We start from the raw sequence: 16,956 nt of genomic DNA on the forward strand, positions 1-16,956 counted from the left end.
AGACTGCAGGCCCCTTTATTTATTAAAATGTTTCAACCCACCAATAGGATTGACTGGACTTATAAGAAAGCCCTTTTCTCTTCTTTATTATTATTTTTTTAAGCTGTGACTGGGAGTATCTTAATAACCTACTCCCGGTCTAGCAAATTTAAGGACTTAACAAGTTGAAATCAGGATTAAGTAAATTTCTCTCTCCTTATTCCATGATGGTGAAATCCTAATGTGTCTTGAAACAGTTGATGCAAGTAATTTTGCTTTTCTGGTACAGTTTTTTTGCTTTTTCCTTTTCTTTCCTTTTTATTCCCCTTTTGGTTGGTGAGGAACTGTGGTTTCAGCATTATAACTACTACTACACAATGTAATGTTTTCTCAGGATGATCCCAACTGTTGATTCGGAAGACTTCATTTGGATGATAAGGAACAATGTGCAGGTACATGAACTAGAAGAGAACATAAAATCACTGGATTATTGGACTGCAGGGAAGGAATGGCTATGACCAACCCAACCGGGTAAGCAATCTGTATTGTGATAATTGTGGTTGATGATTGATCATGTGGTGGTTTTAATTGACCTTGTTAAAAGTTAGAATCGGAATTAATGAAGATGGCTATGGAATGGTGACAGTGGCAGTGCTGAAGGTGATGGGTACAACCCAAATACAACCCATTTCCAAGGATACATACAGAGAAAAAAGTCAAAAACTGAACAGTTACATTCAAACAAACAAATTTATATTTTTTATTACATGCTCCTGAGATTATAATATTCACCGATCGATCCCTTCAATCTTGTCTTCAACTTCTGAATACAATTGCCTCAACCTCTCAATGTTTTGCTCGGATGTCTCCCAATACCCACGTCCATTTGCCTCTAGGAAAGTCTGCACCAGCTTCCTGAATGAGTTTGGGTTGGTGTTCATTAGCCTGTTAAGCATCTCTTCATCTTGGATGAATGTTGAATTTGCTTCGTCATACACCCAGTTGTCAACTTGGCCTGAGGTGGCACTCCAACCAACTGTAGTAGTAAGTCGCTTCTCAATCTCACGTACTCCCTCATACCCACTGGCCATCATACCTTCATACCATTTCGGATTGAGTAATTTGGTGCGTGCATCAAGCCTTACAGTGTCTGCCAAAGTTCGGACTTGGGCATTGGCCGTTGTTGTGTCAGCAATGTATGCACTTGGCTTCTTACCATCCTTTCTGAGGCTTTGGACAAGATTGGTGGGGTCTGAATCAAAGTAGTGGCTCACATCAGTGAGTGATATTTCAGATGAGTCAAGGTTTTGGAATGTGGCATCAGCAGTGCTAAGTGCCATCTCAAAGACCTTGCGCTTCTCAGTCATCCCTGCACCAGGGGCATCACAGTCAAAAGCAAATGACTTGCGGCTCAAATACATGTCCTGAAGCTGTTTTTCATCATTCCATGATGAGTTTTCAACAGCCAGATTAATGTTTGAGGAATAGGACCCTGAGGCATTGGAGAAGACACGAGTTGCAGCCTCACGTAGACCAATTCCAAGGGCCTCTGCCTGCTGTGTGGCATGCTTCTTGACATAGTTTTGGTCATCTGGTTCATCTAGTTCTGCAACCATCTTCACTGCACTGTCTAGGAGGTTCATCTATGGGAAAAAAAAAATAAAATTATAAACAAGAGTCAACAAAAACAAACAAACTGAAATTATGTTTAAGATAACCTCAACTGAAGTGGTTTTATGAGATCTCCTCAATTGACTGTGCTAATGGTTTTCAAATAATGAGATAGCAATTTGATGAGTGCTGGAAGCAGGATCTATTGTCTTTTCTTCTTTGTTTTTTGACTCCCTTACCCCAACTTAGGTCAGGTATTGGCTCCCCGCATTATGGTCAATCAAATTTTGATCAGATAGGACATATTATTGCTAACGAAAACCAATTACTAGTCATGTATTTATCAAAGTAAGTGTAGTCAGAAAGAGAGAGAAGAACATATAAGTTAGACTTTGTGCTCTGAATATTAGCTACCAATGGTGTATGGTATGACCATCATGGAAGAGGAGATGGGACAAAGGCTATATGGCATGTCTCTCATGCTAAAAAGTAGAACAGATTGGATGATTTCACATTTATATTCTTCCAGACTTTCTAAAAGAACCCTATATATGTAATGCTTTTCAACATCCACTTGGTCAGTGCTTGTCTAAAGAGACCTCAAACCCCATATATGGTACTTCAGCATCAAAACTCTATTACCAGAGTACCATTGTATTCAAGTAATACCAAATGAATGGGAGAAATGTAAAACTAATACATAATAAATATTGATAAATATACCTGATTGATGAAGAGATCCCTGAACACCCCTGAGCAATTGACAACCACATCAATCCTAGGCCGTCCAAGCTCTTCAAGACTGACTGGCTCCACCCTATTTACACGGCCCAAGGTATCGGAAACTGGTCTTACCCCAATCATCCAGAATACTTGAGCTAATGACTCCCCATAGGTCTTGATATTATCAGTACCCCATAGAACCAGTGCAACGGTCTCAGGATACTGTCCTCCATTATCAGACTTCTGCCTCTCAAGCAACCTATCCACTACCACCTTTGCACTCTGCATTGCTGCTACCGTTGGTATAGATTGTGGATCAAGTGCATGAATGTTCTTACCTGTTGGCAAAACCTTTGGGTTCCTGATTGGATCTCCACCTGGTCCTGGTTCTACATAACTACCTTCCAGAGCTTGCTTTAAACTCCCTAGTTCATTATCAGCCACAAATAACTTCAAGCACTCCCCTAGGAACTCAAACAAGGTCCTAAGCTTCTCTCTGTCAGCCCTGTAGAACTTTGTATTTGACAAGTATTGCGCCCAAGGCTCATTCAAACCAAACCCAAGGATTGAGCTCAATTTGTTAGCCACATCAACTACTTGGCCCTTTTTATTTGTGGTCCTTTCCACAAAGGCTGATATTGCTCCACGTGATGTTTCTGTTATCTGATGCAATAGCTCCACATCCTTTAGTATACCCTTGTCACTTCCTCTATATACACCTTCTATATCCCTTCCTACTGTCTCAGCTAATACTGCTGGGAGTGAGGATATCCCATCTTCTGGGCGATCTAGAGCAGCAATATTGACTAGTGTGGCAACTGCTTCCATGGCTGATGGTGGCTCACCAATGACATGAAGACCACATGGCAGTAAGCGGGATTCAATCTCCATGATCTTGGAGTAAACCTTCCCAATCACAAGGTCTCGCTCTTTGGCTGAGAGTTCCTCCCCTTCTTCAGGAAGCTTTACATCCTTGTCGAGGTTGCATTGCTTTGCAGTACTGATGATGGAACTCACAATCTGTGGCCCACGACCAGTATCTTTAAGTGACTGGTAGGAAGATATCAGCTCACTGAGTTGCTTGAGGCCCTTGTAGAGCCCAGCATTCTCTGCAGGAGGTGTCAAGTAGCTAATGGTATTGGCATAACTGCGACGCTTGGCAATTGTTGCTTCAGATGGGTTGTTAGCAGCATAGTAGTATACATTGGGAATGTTCCCAATGAGACTGTCAGGGTAACATACATCACTCATCCCAACTTGTTTTCCAGGCATGAACTCAAGTGAACCATGAGTGCCAAAGTGGAGGACAGCATCAGCCTTGAAGATTTTCTCAACAAAGGAGTAATATGCAGCAAACCCATGGTGTGGGCTGGCTGATTTGGAGAACAGGAGCCGCATTGGATCACCTTCATATCCAAATGTAGGCTGCACTCCAATGAAAACATTTCCATACTGTTTTCCGTATACCAAAAGATTCTCACCATCAGAATTTAAATTGCCTGGTGGCTTGCCCCAGCTCTCTTCCAGTGCAGTGACATAGGGAGTGAGACTTTGGTATTCCCGAACACCCATCTTGTATGCAATATTGAGGTTTGGGCTGCTGAACTTTGCCTCCTTGTCATGAATGATATCTTCAATCAGGGCTTCAGCTGTCTCAGGCAGACCTTCAACATTATATCCATCCCTTTGGAGTTCTTTTAGGACAGAATAAATGGACGCAAAGACATTCAGATAGGCAGCTGTTCCAACATTGCCTTTGTCAGGTGGGAAGCTAAAGACAGTGATTGCAAGTCTCTTCTCCACCTACAGTCATACACCAGCATAGTCTTAGACATGCATATCTTGTATTGACTTTATAACATAATTCTTTATACTACTTAATCATAGGAAAAACTTCTTGAGGATCAGCTATTAAGGACCAAAAAAAACCTTGAAGGGTAGTTTTATATCCTAAGCGCTAGAAATCAAAGTATTCCAAACCAGATAAGAACACATTGTGCTTGAAATGTAAATCAAAGTCACATCAACAGAATACATTATCACTTATTACATCCTGAAACCAGATGTTGCAATAAAGTATAACTGTCCTATAATAGTATTTTGATACAATTATGAACAACTCCATATTCAAGCAATTGCTTTGAAAAAGCATACTTTTTGATGATTTACAAAAGGCAGTATTGTTCATTGCTGCTGATAAACATAGCTTACTTCTCAAGTTTTTACTCTACTTTCCATTAGTATCAATAAGCTGTATATTTTCAATAAGGTATCCTCTTTGAAATGAATATAAAGCAATGAAATATCTAGCAACCATGAGGAATGAACTGATTCCATTTTAGTTTTTCATGGCAACAATTAAGCAAACCAAAATATAGTCGTAACCATATCCTCAAGGAGAAAAGTGGATACAAGTCCATTTCTTCAATCCCAAAATGACCTCATGTTGAAATTTTACCATCCCTAAAATGAACCCATTTCTGATAATAAGGTTGTAACTTTAATAGAATTATGTTATCAAGGTAGTTTGGGAGAGAAATAGCAGCAGTAGCATTCACACTTAACTTGTGATACCACCCTCCCTGTAGCTTTGACAGATTGTTGGTGAAGCTGTTTTTTTTTTTTGTGTAATTGGAATCTCTAATTTAGATTATAAAGATCCCTTTTGTGGCTTAATATCATCAACACATGAAAATTTAAAGAAGGTAACAACAAAGTGACTCTTGCTAGCAACCTTGAACAAATTACCTTTGATTTCCTTTTGAGTTCAGCCCAATTGATTGACCTGGTGCAGAGCTGCTCCACCCTCTTATGAAGAGCATGCGATTTCCCTGAAAAACATAGTGCATCAAAAGTGCCAATAAATTGTTAAAAGACTGAAAAAGCACAAAAGGAGTAAGATGGATCATATTGATGAGTAGATAAAAAATGAACAATAAGGGAGCAAAAGAAAAACAGGGAAAATAAGAATACAAAATCAGATCACTATGGGAGCACATCTAGAAGTAAAGAAAAAAAAAAAACAAACCACACCACTGTAAACAGTTCATAAATAGCATTGAAATATTGAAAGACGTAAATAACAATAATAGAAGAAAATGCTAAATAATGACAGAAAAATGAGAAAGAAAATACAGAGCAAAGAAACTTATGAAAAATAATTAAAAGACAAATCATATACCAGTTCTAGGATCACGACCAGAGAAAACAATGGGTTCCATCCCGCCATCCAGCTCAGGGAGAGCAACCTGCAAAGCCACCTGAATTGGATGCAACCCAAGAGTACTATTTAACCACTCTTCTGTTGTCTGAAAAACTAATGGCAGTGCGACAATATATGGCACATCAAGCTTCCTCAATGCCTCAACAGCTCTGGGATGATCCTGCCTTGCAGGTCCTCCAACGAGTGCAAATCCTGTAAGTGACACCACAGAGTGTACAAAAGGTTTTTTGGTGACTGGATCAATCAAGAACTTCTCCACTGGCCCTGAGAAATCAAGCCCACAAGCAAATATAGGTATCACCTTGGCTCCCCTTGCTTCTAACTCCATGATTACAGCCACGTAATGACTCTCATCACCAGTAACAATGTGGCTTCTCTGTAAAATCAACCCAACAACAGGAGCATTCGGATCCTTCAGCTTCTCATTAGCATCCTTTCTGGTCCCATACCAATTCAAGTACTCCTTCACATCATCATACATGCAAGGAGCCAGAGGGTGCCACATCCCACTGTCCAAGAACACAACCGGATCAGCATACTCAACCTTAGTCCCTTTCAGCGCCGGAACGTAAGATCCAGAAATCATTTTGATGAAATTTTGTAAATTATCCGGCGACCCTCCTAGCCAGAATTGCAAACTAAGTATATACAGCCGAGCATCTTGAGCCTTATCGCTGGGTAAGTACTTGAGAACCTTGGGCAAAGTCCTCACGAGCTTCAACATATTATCTGCAAAACCTGCGGACGATTTCTTCTTCTTAAAGAGCTGAAAGAAGGGACTCTTCGATTGCCCGAGCTGTGACATACTGAATGAGCCCAACTTGTTAAGTCTCATTACTTCGGGCATTGAAGGGAACACCAGAACTGCATCCAGTCTATCTCTCTCCTTCTCAACAGCGGCCTTAATCTTCCTCGCAAGCTCCTCGACGAATATAAGAGAACCAATGAAGATGTTAGCATCCTCAATATCTTTACAGAATGTCTGGTAAGTGGATTTGTCTCGAAGCTCTTCGACCAAGTAGCCAACAACTTCAAACGAAGCGTACTTGCCGCTGCTGTTAAGGGACCTCACAGCAGCCGAAAGGGAAGACTGATATTGAGCTTCGAGTACTACATAGACGATTTTAACTCTGGGCAGGTCAGGATTTTGGTCGGGGAGGATTCGACGGACCTCGGGTGTGGTCTGGGTGAACAAACCATTGCCAATTGCAGCACATTTTACTCTCATACCAGCTCTACTGCTGCTACAACCTTGATTGAGCTTCTTGGGTAGGAAGGAATGAAGAAAAAAATGCTTTTGAGAAAGAGAGGAGAGGTGTTCTACCTTGGAGGCGGGTGATGTGAATGGTGAAGACACCAGGGACGCCATTGTTGAGGCTGGTGCCACAGATACACTGCTCTGTCTCTTGAACAAACACAGGGACAGAGAGCTTGGGCTCCAGAACAGAGATCGTAAAAGAAAAAGAAACAGAAAAAAAAATCTTTTCGATAATCTCTGGTTTGATTATCCTCTTCTACAGTTCTTTTCTTCTCGACTTGTGAATGTGTGTACAATGCGCAAATGTGCGGCTAGAAGTGAAGGCTGGAATTTGAAGCAGCAGTTTTCTTGGGTGGTGGGGTGGGGACGGACACGTGGGGAGGAGGTGGGTTGAAAAGGACTGGATATTTCTTAAACTTCGTGGATATTTCTTAAACTTGCAATTTAATGGATTTTGTTAAGTGGAAACTGTGTTTTATCTATCTTTTGGGAAGCTCCGTGGGTTCTTCCTATTGGTGGGTTTGGATTTCCAAATTTAGTAAGGCTAGTGAGAGCAGGAAGAGAGGATGGATGGAGCTGAGAGATGGAAATAAAATCTTCTATTTTCACCTTTTCTTCCAAATGGGGTCATGTATGCAGCCTTTGTTCCAACTGCAAGTGAGCCTCACACACATGTATCCTACAGTGATTCTCTCTCTCATAAACTATCCCAAAAGAAGAAACTTGCAATTGACCATCAAAGAATAGATGGGTAATGTCTGCAATAAGTTCAGGACACAGGACTTTAAATGTGTCAGGATCTCCTTAACTTGCCGCTTGTCATATGTTTTAAGAATCAGGCCCCACCATGGGATGAGCCTAAAATGTATACGCATAAGAAGTTTTTTTTTTATCACTAATAGATTCATTAAATTCATTGAAACAACAAAATAATAGTTACAATAAGAAATACAAACACTCTTATCTTCCAAATATAAATTAAGTCCTCAAGAAAAGAAGAGAAAAGGAAAAGAAGGAACAGTTAAATTACAACTTGGCCCAAAACATTGATTCCTTTTTTATCTCTTGTTTAGCTAATCCATCAGCTACAAAATTAGCTGATCTTTTAACTCAATTCATCCTGACTTCTATCTTTTGGACCAGCCACTTGAATTTCCTCTTCTCATTGTTGTAATTCCATAAACCACTGTTGTCTTTAATCAGCCACCTTATCACCACCTCTGAGTCCTTTTCAATTATGAGTTTTCTGATATTCATCTCTTTAGCTTTTTGGACTCCTTCCATAATTGCCAAGATCTCATCTCTAAGGGAGTTACCCACTCCAATTGGACTTGAGAACAGGGTAGAATTAATCATGTTCTCATCCCTAAAAACACCCCCAATCCCTGATTGTCTAGGATTCCCCTTACAACTCCCATCAAAGTATAATTTTAAGAAACCAGCAAGTGGGGGGACCAAGACACCCTCATTACTGATTTGGTCTATGTGCAGTTTGCAATCTCACCCCACTTCCTCAACATGTCATCCATTGTATAGTCTGTAAATAGCTCTAAAGATTTCAACCACTATACAGCCCTTATATGGATCATAGCCCTCAATTCTTCAGCCCCTCTCTCAACTTCTAAGAAGATCCTGAAATTTCTTTCTTCCCATAATAACCAACATATTTCAGCCCTCTGTCCTCTCCACATAGTCTTTCCCCTTTTCATGCGCCACCTAAAAAAAGAAAGGGAGAAGAAACTTTACAAATCTAATGGAGGGCTCCACCTACGCCCAAAGAGAAAAAAAGCCCACTCCCAAATTGACTTTGCAAATTGGCAAGACACCAATAAGTGAAAACTAGTCTCCCCATCTGCTTTGCAAAGAACACATCAATGAGGTGACAAGCAAGTATTGGGTCTCTTCTTTTGGAGCAAATCACCAGTATTGAATATTTCCAGATAGGTTTCCCAACAAAAACTGCCAACCCTAGGAGGAATTGGTCTGCACCAAACCTCATTAATCGAGAAAGGGGAGGTCGCAAGACTGGTGGACTGGCATAAGACTTTGAAGAAGGAAGCACAAGAAAAAGAGCCCATGGGGGTAGGGGTCCAAATTCTAGAGTCCACCTTAGAGGGGTCTAAGAAAACATTTTCAAGAAGTTCAAGTAGGCTCAAAATACTGTCGATGTCTGAGTCCCTCATAGCCCTCCTCAGACCTAGGTTCCACCCAAACACAGAGCTAGAAGAGAAAGGGGTGATAAAAGAAGAAATTGGCTCATTTTTAAAATTAGAGAAAGCATACAAAGAAGGAAATTAGTCCTTAAGAGTTACATTCCCCACCCAAGTTTATTTCCAGAATTTTATGGAGTTACCTGAATTCAAATCATACCTGACAAGAGGGAAAAAAAACTAGTAGCAGATCATGAATGGCTTTCCAACGTGAGGTGCTTGTGGTCTTAGCTTTGATTCTAGCTACAGGTTAGGTAAGGCTTGGATGGGAGTGGTCTCTTTGAAAGACAAAGAGAGGTCGATGAGTAGGGAAATTGGGTTTTTAGGCTAAGGATGCTAGGGTAGGGAGTTGAAGCCAAAGAGTGCTTGGGTGCTAGATGCTGAATGTTGAGTATCAAATGAATTTCAATACAAGAAGGATCTCTATTTATGGGAGAGATCCCGAGATCCTAAAAGGTAGGAGATAAAGGTACTTGTAACATATCGGGAAAGGGAATATTGGATTTTCTATCAATCATTAAGTGCGCCACTAGGGTTTTACCATGTGTTTCATGAGGCTTTCCCGAGGATTGGCATTTAATGACATCACAACTTGGTGGGCGGTGTCTTGTTAACCCTATGTGGCATCTTGCCATGTCTTTTGATGGTATATGTTCTACGTGGCTCTGGGCACGTGTGGGCCTAGCCATGGGCTCGGCCTAGTCTTCTCTTGGTTTGGGTCACGAGTGGGCTCATAAGCCGTGAGTTCATCGTGCGTTTAGCGAACCATCAATTTATCGCACGTTCGAACAGGCGGGGGGCCTTGTCCTGGGTTCGATCGTGGTTTCCTTTGGTTCGGGCATCGAGTGGGCTCGGTGAACCACGGGTTTATCGCAATTTTGTAGTACGCATTGTGAGTTCATCACAAAGCTTATGGTGCGTTACGAGTTCACTACAGCAAGAAGGTTGTTTGCGGGTTGCTCGCATGCAACCTTGTGGTGTTAGTTTCAGTATTTGGTGTTCTCTGAGGGTCTGAGAAAACACTATATACCTACACCAGCATCCCATCCATTTTTCTCCATCCCATGTATGCTTACCACTATTCTAGCCCATAGCTTTTCCTGCTCCAAAGGAAACCTCCACAACCACTTCCCCAAAAGGGCCATATTGTTTTTTCTAATGTTCCTAAGCCCCAGACCACCATAGATTTTACTCCTAGTCACCACCTTCCAGCTAACTCTATGGTCCCTCTTCTCCTCTCCAAGCTCCCAAAAGAAATCTCTCATCAACCTCTCCAATCTAATAGAAACCTTCACTGGAATTTTGAACACTGATAAGAAATAAATGGATAAGTTTGCTAACATGGCCTTGATCAGTGTAGTCCTCCCACCAAGAGAAAGGTAATTCTTTTTCCAAGACATAAGTCTTTTTTCAAATCTTTCCACCACTGGGTTCCGGAAACTCTCTCTCTTAGGATTGTCACCTAAGGGTAACCCTAGATAACTCAATGACCATCCTGAAACTTCACACCCAAGCACTTCTGCACTCTCCCTAATCTTTCCCTCCTCCATATTCACACCCACTACATAACTTTTCCCAAAGTTCACCTTTAAGTTTGACATTTGCTCAAAGAGCTGAATCACTAGTTGCAAGTTCCTGATAAAATTCACATTACCTCCTTCACAAAACAAGATCGTATCATCAACAAATTGTAAGTAAGTGAGTGGGATGTCCTCCCTTCCAACCCTCCTACCTCTAATGAGGCCCCTAGAGTCTACTCTATGAATCAGTTTCCCTAGGATATCAGCAACTAGTAAGAACAAGAAAGGAGATAAGGGGTCTCCCTGTCTTATACCCCTAATGGCTGGAAAGAAATCTATCACTGTTCCATTCACTAGCATTGAATAATGACAATTCCGAACACAACCCATGATCCATTTGCACCATCTAGCCCCAAACCCCAATTTGGTTATAACTTTCCTAAAAAATTCTCAATCCAACAAGTCATAAGCCTTCTCCAGATCCAACTTACAAACCACTCCCTTCCTTTTATCCTTCTTAAAATTCTCCACACTCTCCTTAGCAATGAGAATTTGATCAGTAATCTGTCTTCCACTCACAAAGGCACCTTGATTTTGTTCAATGATGTTTGGCAGTACCTCCTTTAGTTTCAAAGATAACACCTTTGCAATGATCTTGTACAGGTTACTTACCAAACTGATTGGTCTAAAGTCCCTTGGGTGTAAAGCTTCTTTCTTTTTCGGAATCATAGCTATAAAAGTGGAGTTCACCCCCGGATTAACAATTCCTTTCCTATGAAACTCCTCAAAAACCAACAGAAGGTCATCTTTCAAAATATCCCAATAGTCTTGATAAAAAACCATGTTGAACCCATCCGGCCCTGGAACTTTTATCTTGTCCATAAAAAACATAGCCTCCTTAATCTCTTCCTAGTCAAACTTTCTTTCCAATCTTCTCCTGTTATCCCCCTACATCTAGCAAGTTCAATCCTTCACTCCTCTCTTCCTTGCATATCACTATGGGCCAATAATTCGAGGTCACCCTAGGTAGAGCTCTAGATGCCAAGTTCCCCCAATGTTCTTTCCAGTCCAAAGAGAACAAGAACCTATCTAGCCTAGAACATATGAGCCTAGATTGGAGATTTGACCAAGTAAATGTTTTCTGGGCTAGAGGTATCTCCTTAAGCTCAAAGGCATCCACAAACATGTTAAACTTCCTCATGCTAGTTGTCACCCTCTAATTAGTCTTATTGGTTTCCTCTAAGTATCTGATTACATTGAAATCCCCACCCACACACTAAAGCCCATCCCACAGTCCTCTTACATCAGCAAATTCCTCCCACAATTCCTTTCTCTTTATAGTCATTTGGTCTATAGACATTTTGTAAGCACCCACACATATCCATCCTCCTACTGTTTGAACTTCATGGAAATTGAGTATTTTCCAATCAGTTCCTCCAAGCTTTCAACAATGTCCTTCTTCCACATTGTCAATACCCCCCCTGAAGCATCCCATGAGGGAGTAGCCACCCAACTAATCCCCCTACCTTTCCATACACTCCTTGCCCACCTATTATTAAACTCTATTCTCTTGCACTCTTGTAACGGTACAATGTCTGGGTCATACCTCTTTATTACCTCTTTTATTGTCACTATTTTCCTTGCACTTCCTGTTCCCCTCACATTTCAACTAAGTATCTTCATTCTCACTTCTTTCTTAGTTCCCTTTTACACCTAACCACTACTTTCCTCCTTTCCTTCTATCTCCTTTTGCCCCAAACTTCTTGCCACCTTCCACATCTCTTTTCAATCTCTCAACTTCACTTAATTTTCTCTTCTTTGTTCTGACCTCCTTCCTCTTCTGTAGGCCCTCTTTCAGCACATTCAGGTCTTCTAATCTACATCCCAACTTCCCTACAAAATCTGCTATCAAATCCTCTTGCTCAGATTCCCCCCACTGTCATTTCTACACATTCCCCTCCAACCCTACCCTCCTCTCCTCTAGTCCCTCCCCTCTTCTCTCATCTCCATCCTTCCTCCTTATCATATTACCTCCCTCCTTCATTATGCTCTCCACATAATCCTTTCCAACCCAACCCTCCTTTCCTTCCCTTGTCTCCAGTGATCCCTCCCCTCTTTTCTCTTCTTCACCCCTCCATATTATATTTCCTTTCACTTCATTAAATACTCTTTCAATAATTTTTCACACTTTCTCATTTCTATACCTCCCTCCCCGCACCTCTCCACTGTCCTTCAATCCCCTTTCCAAAACCTTAGGAGACTCACCACCTTGATTGACTACACATACATGGACTGCAAGACATGGAGTGGGAGCAGAATCTGGAACAAAGGACACAGAAAATGCATTAGTAGCACAAACTGAATTCACTTGGTTACCTAGGTTTGAGAGAGAGATTGGAATAAGACTATTCTCGGCCTCCGTTCCTTGTTCTATAGGTTGGTAAATATCTATCTCCCTGAGTTGGTTGGAAAGTTCTTCTGTCCTTTGGTAAACATGGTGATCTTTCCTCTATACCCCTAATTCACCCATAATTGGTATGTTCCTGCTTTGCTTCAGGTTCTCCTAATTTACCCTTTCTTTTGTGCCTTGCACAATCTGAAGTCTTAGGTATTGGTTATTCCATTTAATGCCTTCATCCTTACATGTTTCTTGGAGTCTAGGGCTTCTTCCTTCCTTTGTTTGACCTTCCTGATTGCCTTTTTCATGCCTCCCTTTCTACTCTAAGTCACCATGAAATAGACTTGCAATGTTCCACCTTCCCATGTCACCTGCACCATAGCCACCTTCATCATTTACGCTACCAATACTAGTACCATCATCTAAGCCATCACCCGATTCTTCTTCGTCTACACTACACAATACCCATCCTCTGTCCGCCTCCTCCCTCTCTTCGGCTCCCTCCCTTGCATACCTTGGGTTTGGCTTCTCTAAGAAGTGTCTCAAGGGGCTCACCTCCTCAATGTTTCAGCGAGGGACCCATTATAAGAAATTAGCAATAATAAAATGATATTTTAACCATTTGAAGAAAATTTTCTTCATTTGTCAAATCGAATATGGTAATAGTTTTAATTAATAACCTCTTTGCATCTTGATTTTTGTTCTAGCAGATCTTACAGCTAGGAGTCCAGGACCCATTTGATGGTGGGTGCCTTTGGTATCAAACAAGGCATGTGGCCAGCAGATTCGAACTTCATCTGAATAGGTCCAGGTCCTAACCCATCTGTGGGTTCTCTAATTTCTGCCCATAAACCCAAGATATACCCTTAACATTAAGCTTTTTTTGCAACTTTTTGAGGGTGGATTTTTTAGGGTCCAAATACTGAATAAACTTGTGGACCTTTATACTTTTAATATTAATATAGTATACCCTTTATAGAAAAAAGGCTAAGAAAATACTATCAATTTCTTATGAGGGTTGTGTATTCAAATCTATTTTTAGATTGGACCACTTTTTTGAAAAAAAAAACATTGATTTGGTTAAAGAATTATTGATTTAGATAGTCAAACTACTAAATTGTTTGATCCGATCAGTGGTTTACGATTTAATTATAAATATTTAATTTTTTAAGATTATTAACAGAGAAAAAAGATATTGAAAGATGTGATGATGGGCAAAACTAGCACACCAATCATCTCACACCATGTGTCACCTTGGAAGCCTCGAGACCTACAAGAATGATAGGTTGGGACTCATCCGCCATTAGGGCGGGTTCATGTTTTATCGAGGAACCTTGGGAGGTTATCAACATCGGTTCAAGTGGACCGACCAAGGCCCCAGTTCTGCCTCAAACACCTTGGGACACCCAGATGACCCAAGCACCAGATCGGTACTCTGGCTCCATAAGTCCGACATACCATATCAACACGAGGGATGCATTTCAAGGCACTCAATCCCTCCAAGATCCTCAAGGAATGTTGAACACCTAACGGTAATGGCAGGAGTCTCCCCACTTCTTAGGGAAACAACAAGCGGCTCATCCGAAGAATGCTCCCAAGGGCCCTTAAGAATCCGATCGTTAAGGTCCATTACTTCCGAGAATCTCGGAAGCACCTTGATCACCCCTTGTCTCTATAAAAGGGGAAGACATTCACCCTCACAGGGTAAGCTCTTAAAAGAAGAAGAATTCACATACTTTGCTCTCTCTACTCGGAGTTCTGATTTAGATCATTTAGCTCGACACTAACTTTATCGTCGGAGCTCCCTCGCCTGGGCTTACAACCCAAGGTCTCTGATATTCTCTCTCTTGCAGGCCTCTAGACAGAGTTTGTGCCACTTCTTACTCTCACACTACAATCTGAGCAGATTGAGCCACATCAATTGGTGTCATCTATGGGAACTGATTGAAAAGCCACCTCTACCTCCCACTACTTTCAGTATCAGCTCTCCTAGTGTGATCAACATGACTTCACACAATGGAAAGGACTCTCAAACCAACACCACTAGAGCAACACACATAGACCCCGTAATAATCTCGACAGGGGTTGACATCCAACAGTTTTAGGAGTTGATGACCTACATATGGGGGATCGACCTTTGAATGCAAACATGGGAACAACGCATGGCTGCCATGGAACAACCCTTTACGCAAGCACCAGCACAAGACCTCTACCGAACACCAACCAACAAGCCCCTAAATGGCAAAGACCAACCCCAGAACAATGACAAGCAAGTCACTAACGCGGGTGATCATGGTAAGTAGGTCACCTCAAATGACAACTGCCAACATTTACAAGCCCGCTCCCTAAGGAGCCATACACAGACAATTACGTCGAAGCAGCAAGATCCGACATACATTTCCAAAAGCACAGATAGAAAAGAAACCACCTCACTCGAAACTAAGGCATCCATCCTACTGAATGGCCAATTTGCAATGTGAGTCATGTGACAGACCCAAGAGGCGTCCACGTCACACCTCGATGCTAGACTGCTCAGGACCTTGTGTGGAATAGAATGCCACCAGCACTCAGTTGGAAAGCCATGCAGAAACCTCTAGCATCCCCGAACTCACTCGCCCCTCTCCTTTGTCCACTGAAATCCTCTCCAAGCCTCATCCAAAGGACTTCAAGACACCGAACCCCAAAAATTATGATGGTACAACTAACCCTATGGACCACATAGAAAGATGCTAGACTCTCATACCTCTATATGGGGCCACAGAGGCTAGTATATGTATGGCCTTCCCTACCACGTTCCACCAGATAGCTCGAATGTGGTATTCAAGGCTCACACCAGGCTCCATCACCACTTGGAAACAGTTTTCCAACCTATTCATCTTTCACTTTGCCACTAACCGAAGGCACACCAAGACCGTGGCGATCTTGATGTCTATTCATTAGCGTTCTAGAGAAAGTATCCAAGAGTACATCCCTAGATTCAATTTGGAATGTTTGCAAGTTCAAGACCTTAATCAAGCAGTGCAGGTCACCGCAACAACTTATGGATTGTAAGATCAATTCCTCAGTGTCTCCCTAGCCAAGAATCCCCCTTTGAACATGAAGAGCTTCCTTGACCACACCTAGAAATACATAAACGAAGAAGAGCTCATGGCGGATCAAGGTGACTAGGGAGATAGGAAGAGGAAGGATCGGGATGAGAACCATGGAGAAAGCAGCAAGAGAGGAAGGATTGGGACGACATGAGCACAGCATAGGTCATCCAAAAGGTCAAAGTTGACAATCAAACAGTCGCAAACTCCCCCAGTCAAGTACAGTAGTTTTACACAACTCAATGCAAAATGAGGGGAGATTCTCATGCAAATTAAGAAGGTAGTGTACCTGAAGTGGCCACCTCACATGAAGGGGAACCCAGAAAATAGGAACTGAGACAGGTATTGCCACTTCCATAAGGCCAAGGGCCATGACACCAAATACTATTGAGATCTCAAAAACGAGATCGAGGAGTTAATCAGAAGGGGCTACCTAAAACAATTCATAAAGAAGGAAGAATGTGTGCCAAAACAGCCGAGGAACCAACGCAATGAGACTGATTGCCGACTGAAGGACCGGTTGTGGTCAGATGCAGTACCTCGGTGGGTAAAAAATTCGTTAAGGAATTACAACATGAAGAAGAGAATCCACCCAAAAAACCAAGGTCAGAAGACATCATTTCCTTCACTGAAGATGACCTCTAAGGAGTATATTTCCCACACGATGATGCGTTGGTCATGAAGCTCATCATTACAAAGTATAAGGTGAAGCACATACTCATAGATAGTGGAAGCTCGACCAATATCTTGTTCTTGGAGTTCTTTAAGAAGATGAAATTGAATTAGAATGACCTAACCCCAATCAACATGCCTTTGGTCAATTTTAGCAAGGATGTTGTGCGCCCTATGGGCAAAATAAATCTATTGGTTTCAACGAGGACTGCACCGAATAGGCAGAGGCTCAAAGATGACTTCTTGATAGTTGATTCCCTATCTCCCTACAAT

At 41.7% G+C, this 16,956-nt stretch overlaps 1 protein-coding gene across 1 annotated transcript; it reads right to left on the reverse strand.

Annotated features, from left to right (window-relative positions):
- Positions 1–608: 608 nt before the first annotated feature.
- On the reverse strand, positions 609–7,089 carry LOC104585878 (magnesium-chelatase subunit ChlH, chloroplastic). The gene is made up of 4 exons (XM_010242900.2): positions 5,495–7,089; positions 5,062–5,144; positions 2,314–4,116; positions 609–1,622 (listed from the first exon to the last, which is right to left on the reverse strand). The coding sequence occupies exons 1-4, from the start codon at positions 6,903–6,905 to the stop codon at positions 768–770; spliced, it is 4,152 nt and encodes a 1,383-aa protein (XP_010241202.1). The 5' UTR covers positions 6,906–7,089; the 3' UTR covers positions 609–767.
- Between the last annotated feature and the right edge of the window lie 9,867 nt (positions 7,090–16,956).

Source organism: Nelumbo nucifera, chromosome 2 (assembly GCF_055504915.1).
Source record: "Nelumbo nucifera cultivar China Antique chromosome 2, China Antique-T2T, whole genome shotgun sequence".
NCBI lineage: Eukaryota > Viridiplantae > Streptophyta > Magnoliopsida > Proteales > Nelumbonaceae > Nelumbo > Nelumbo nucifera.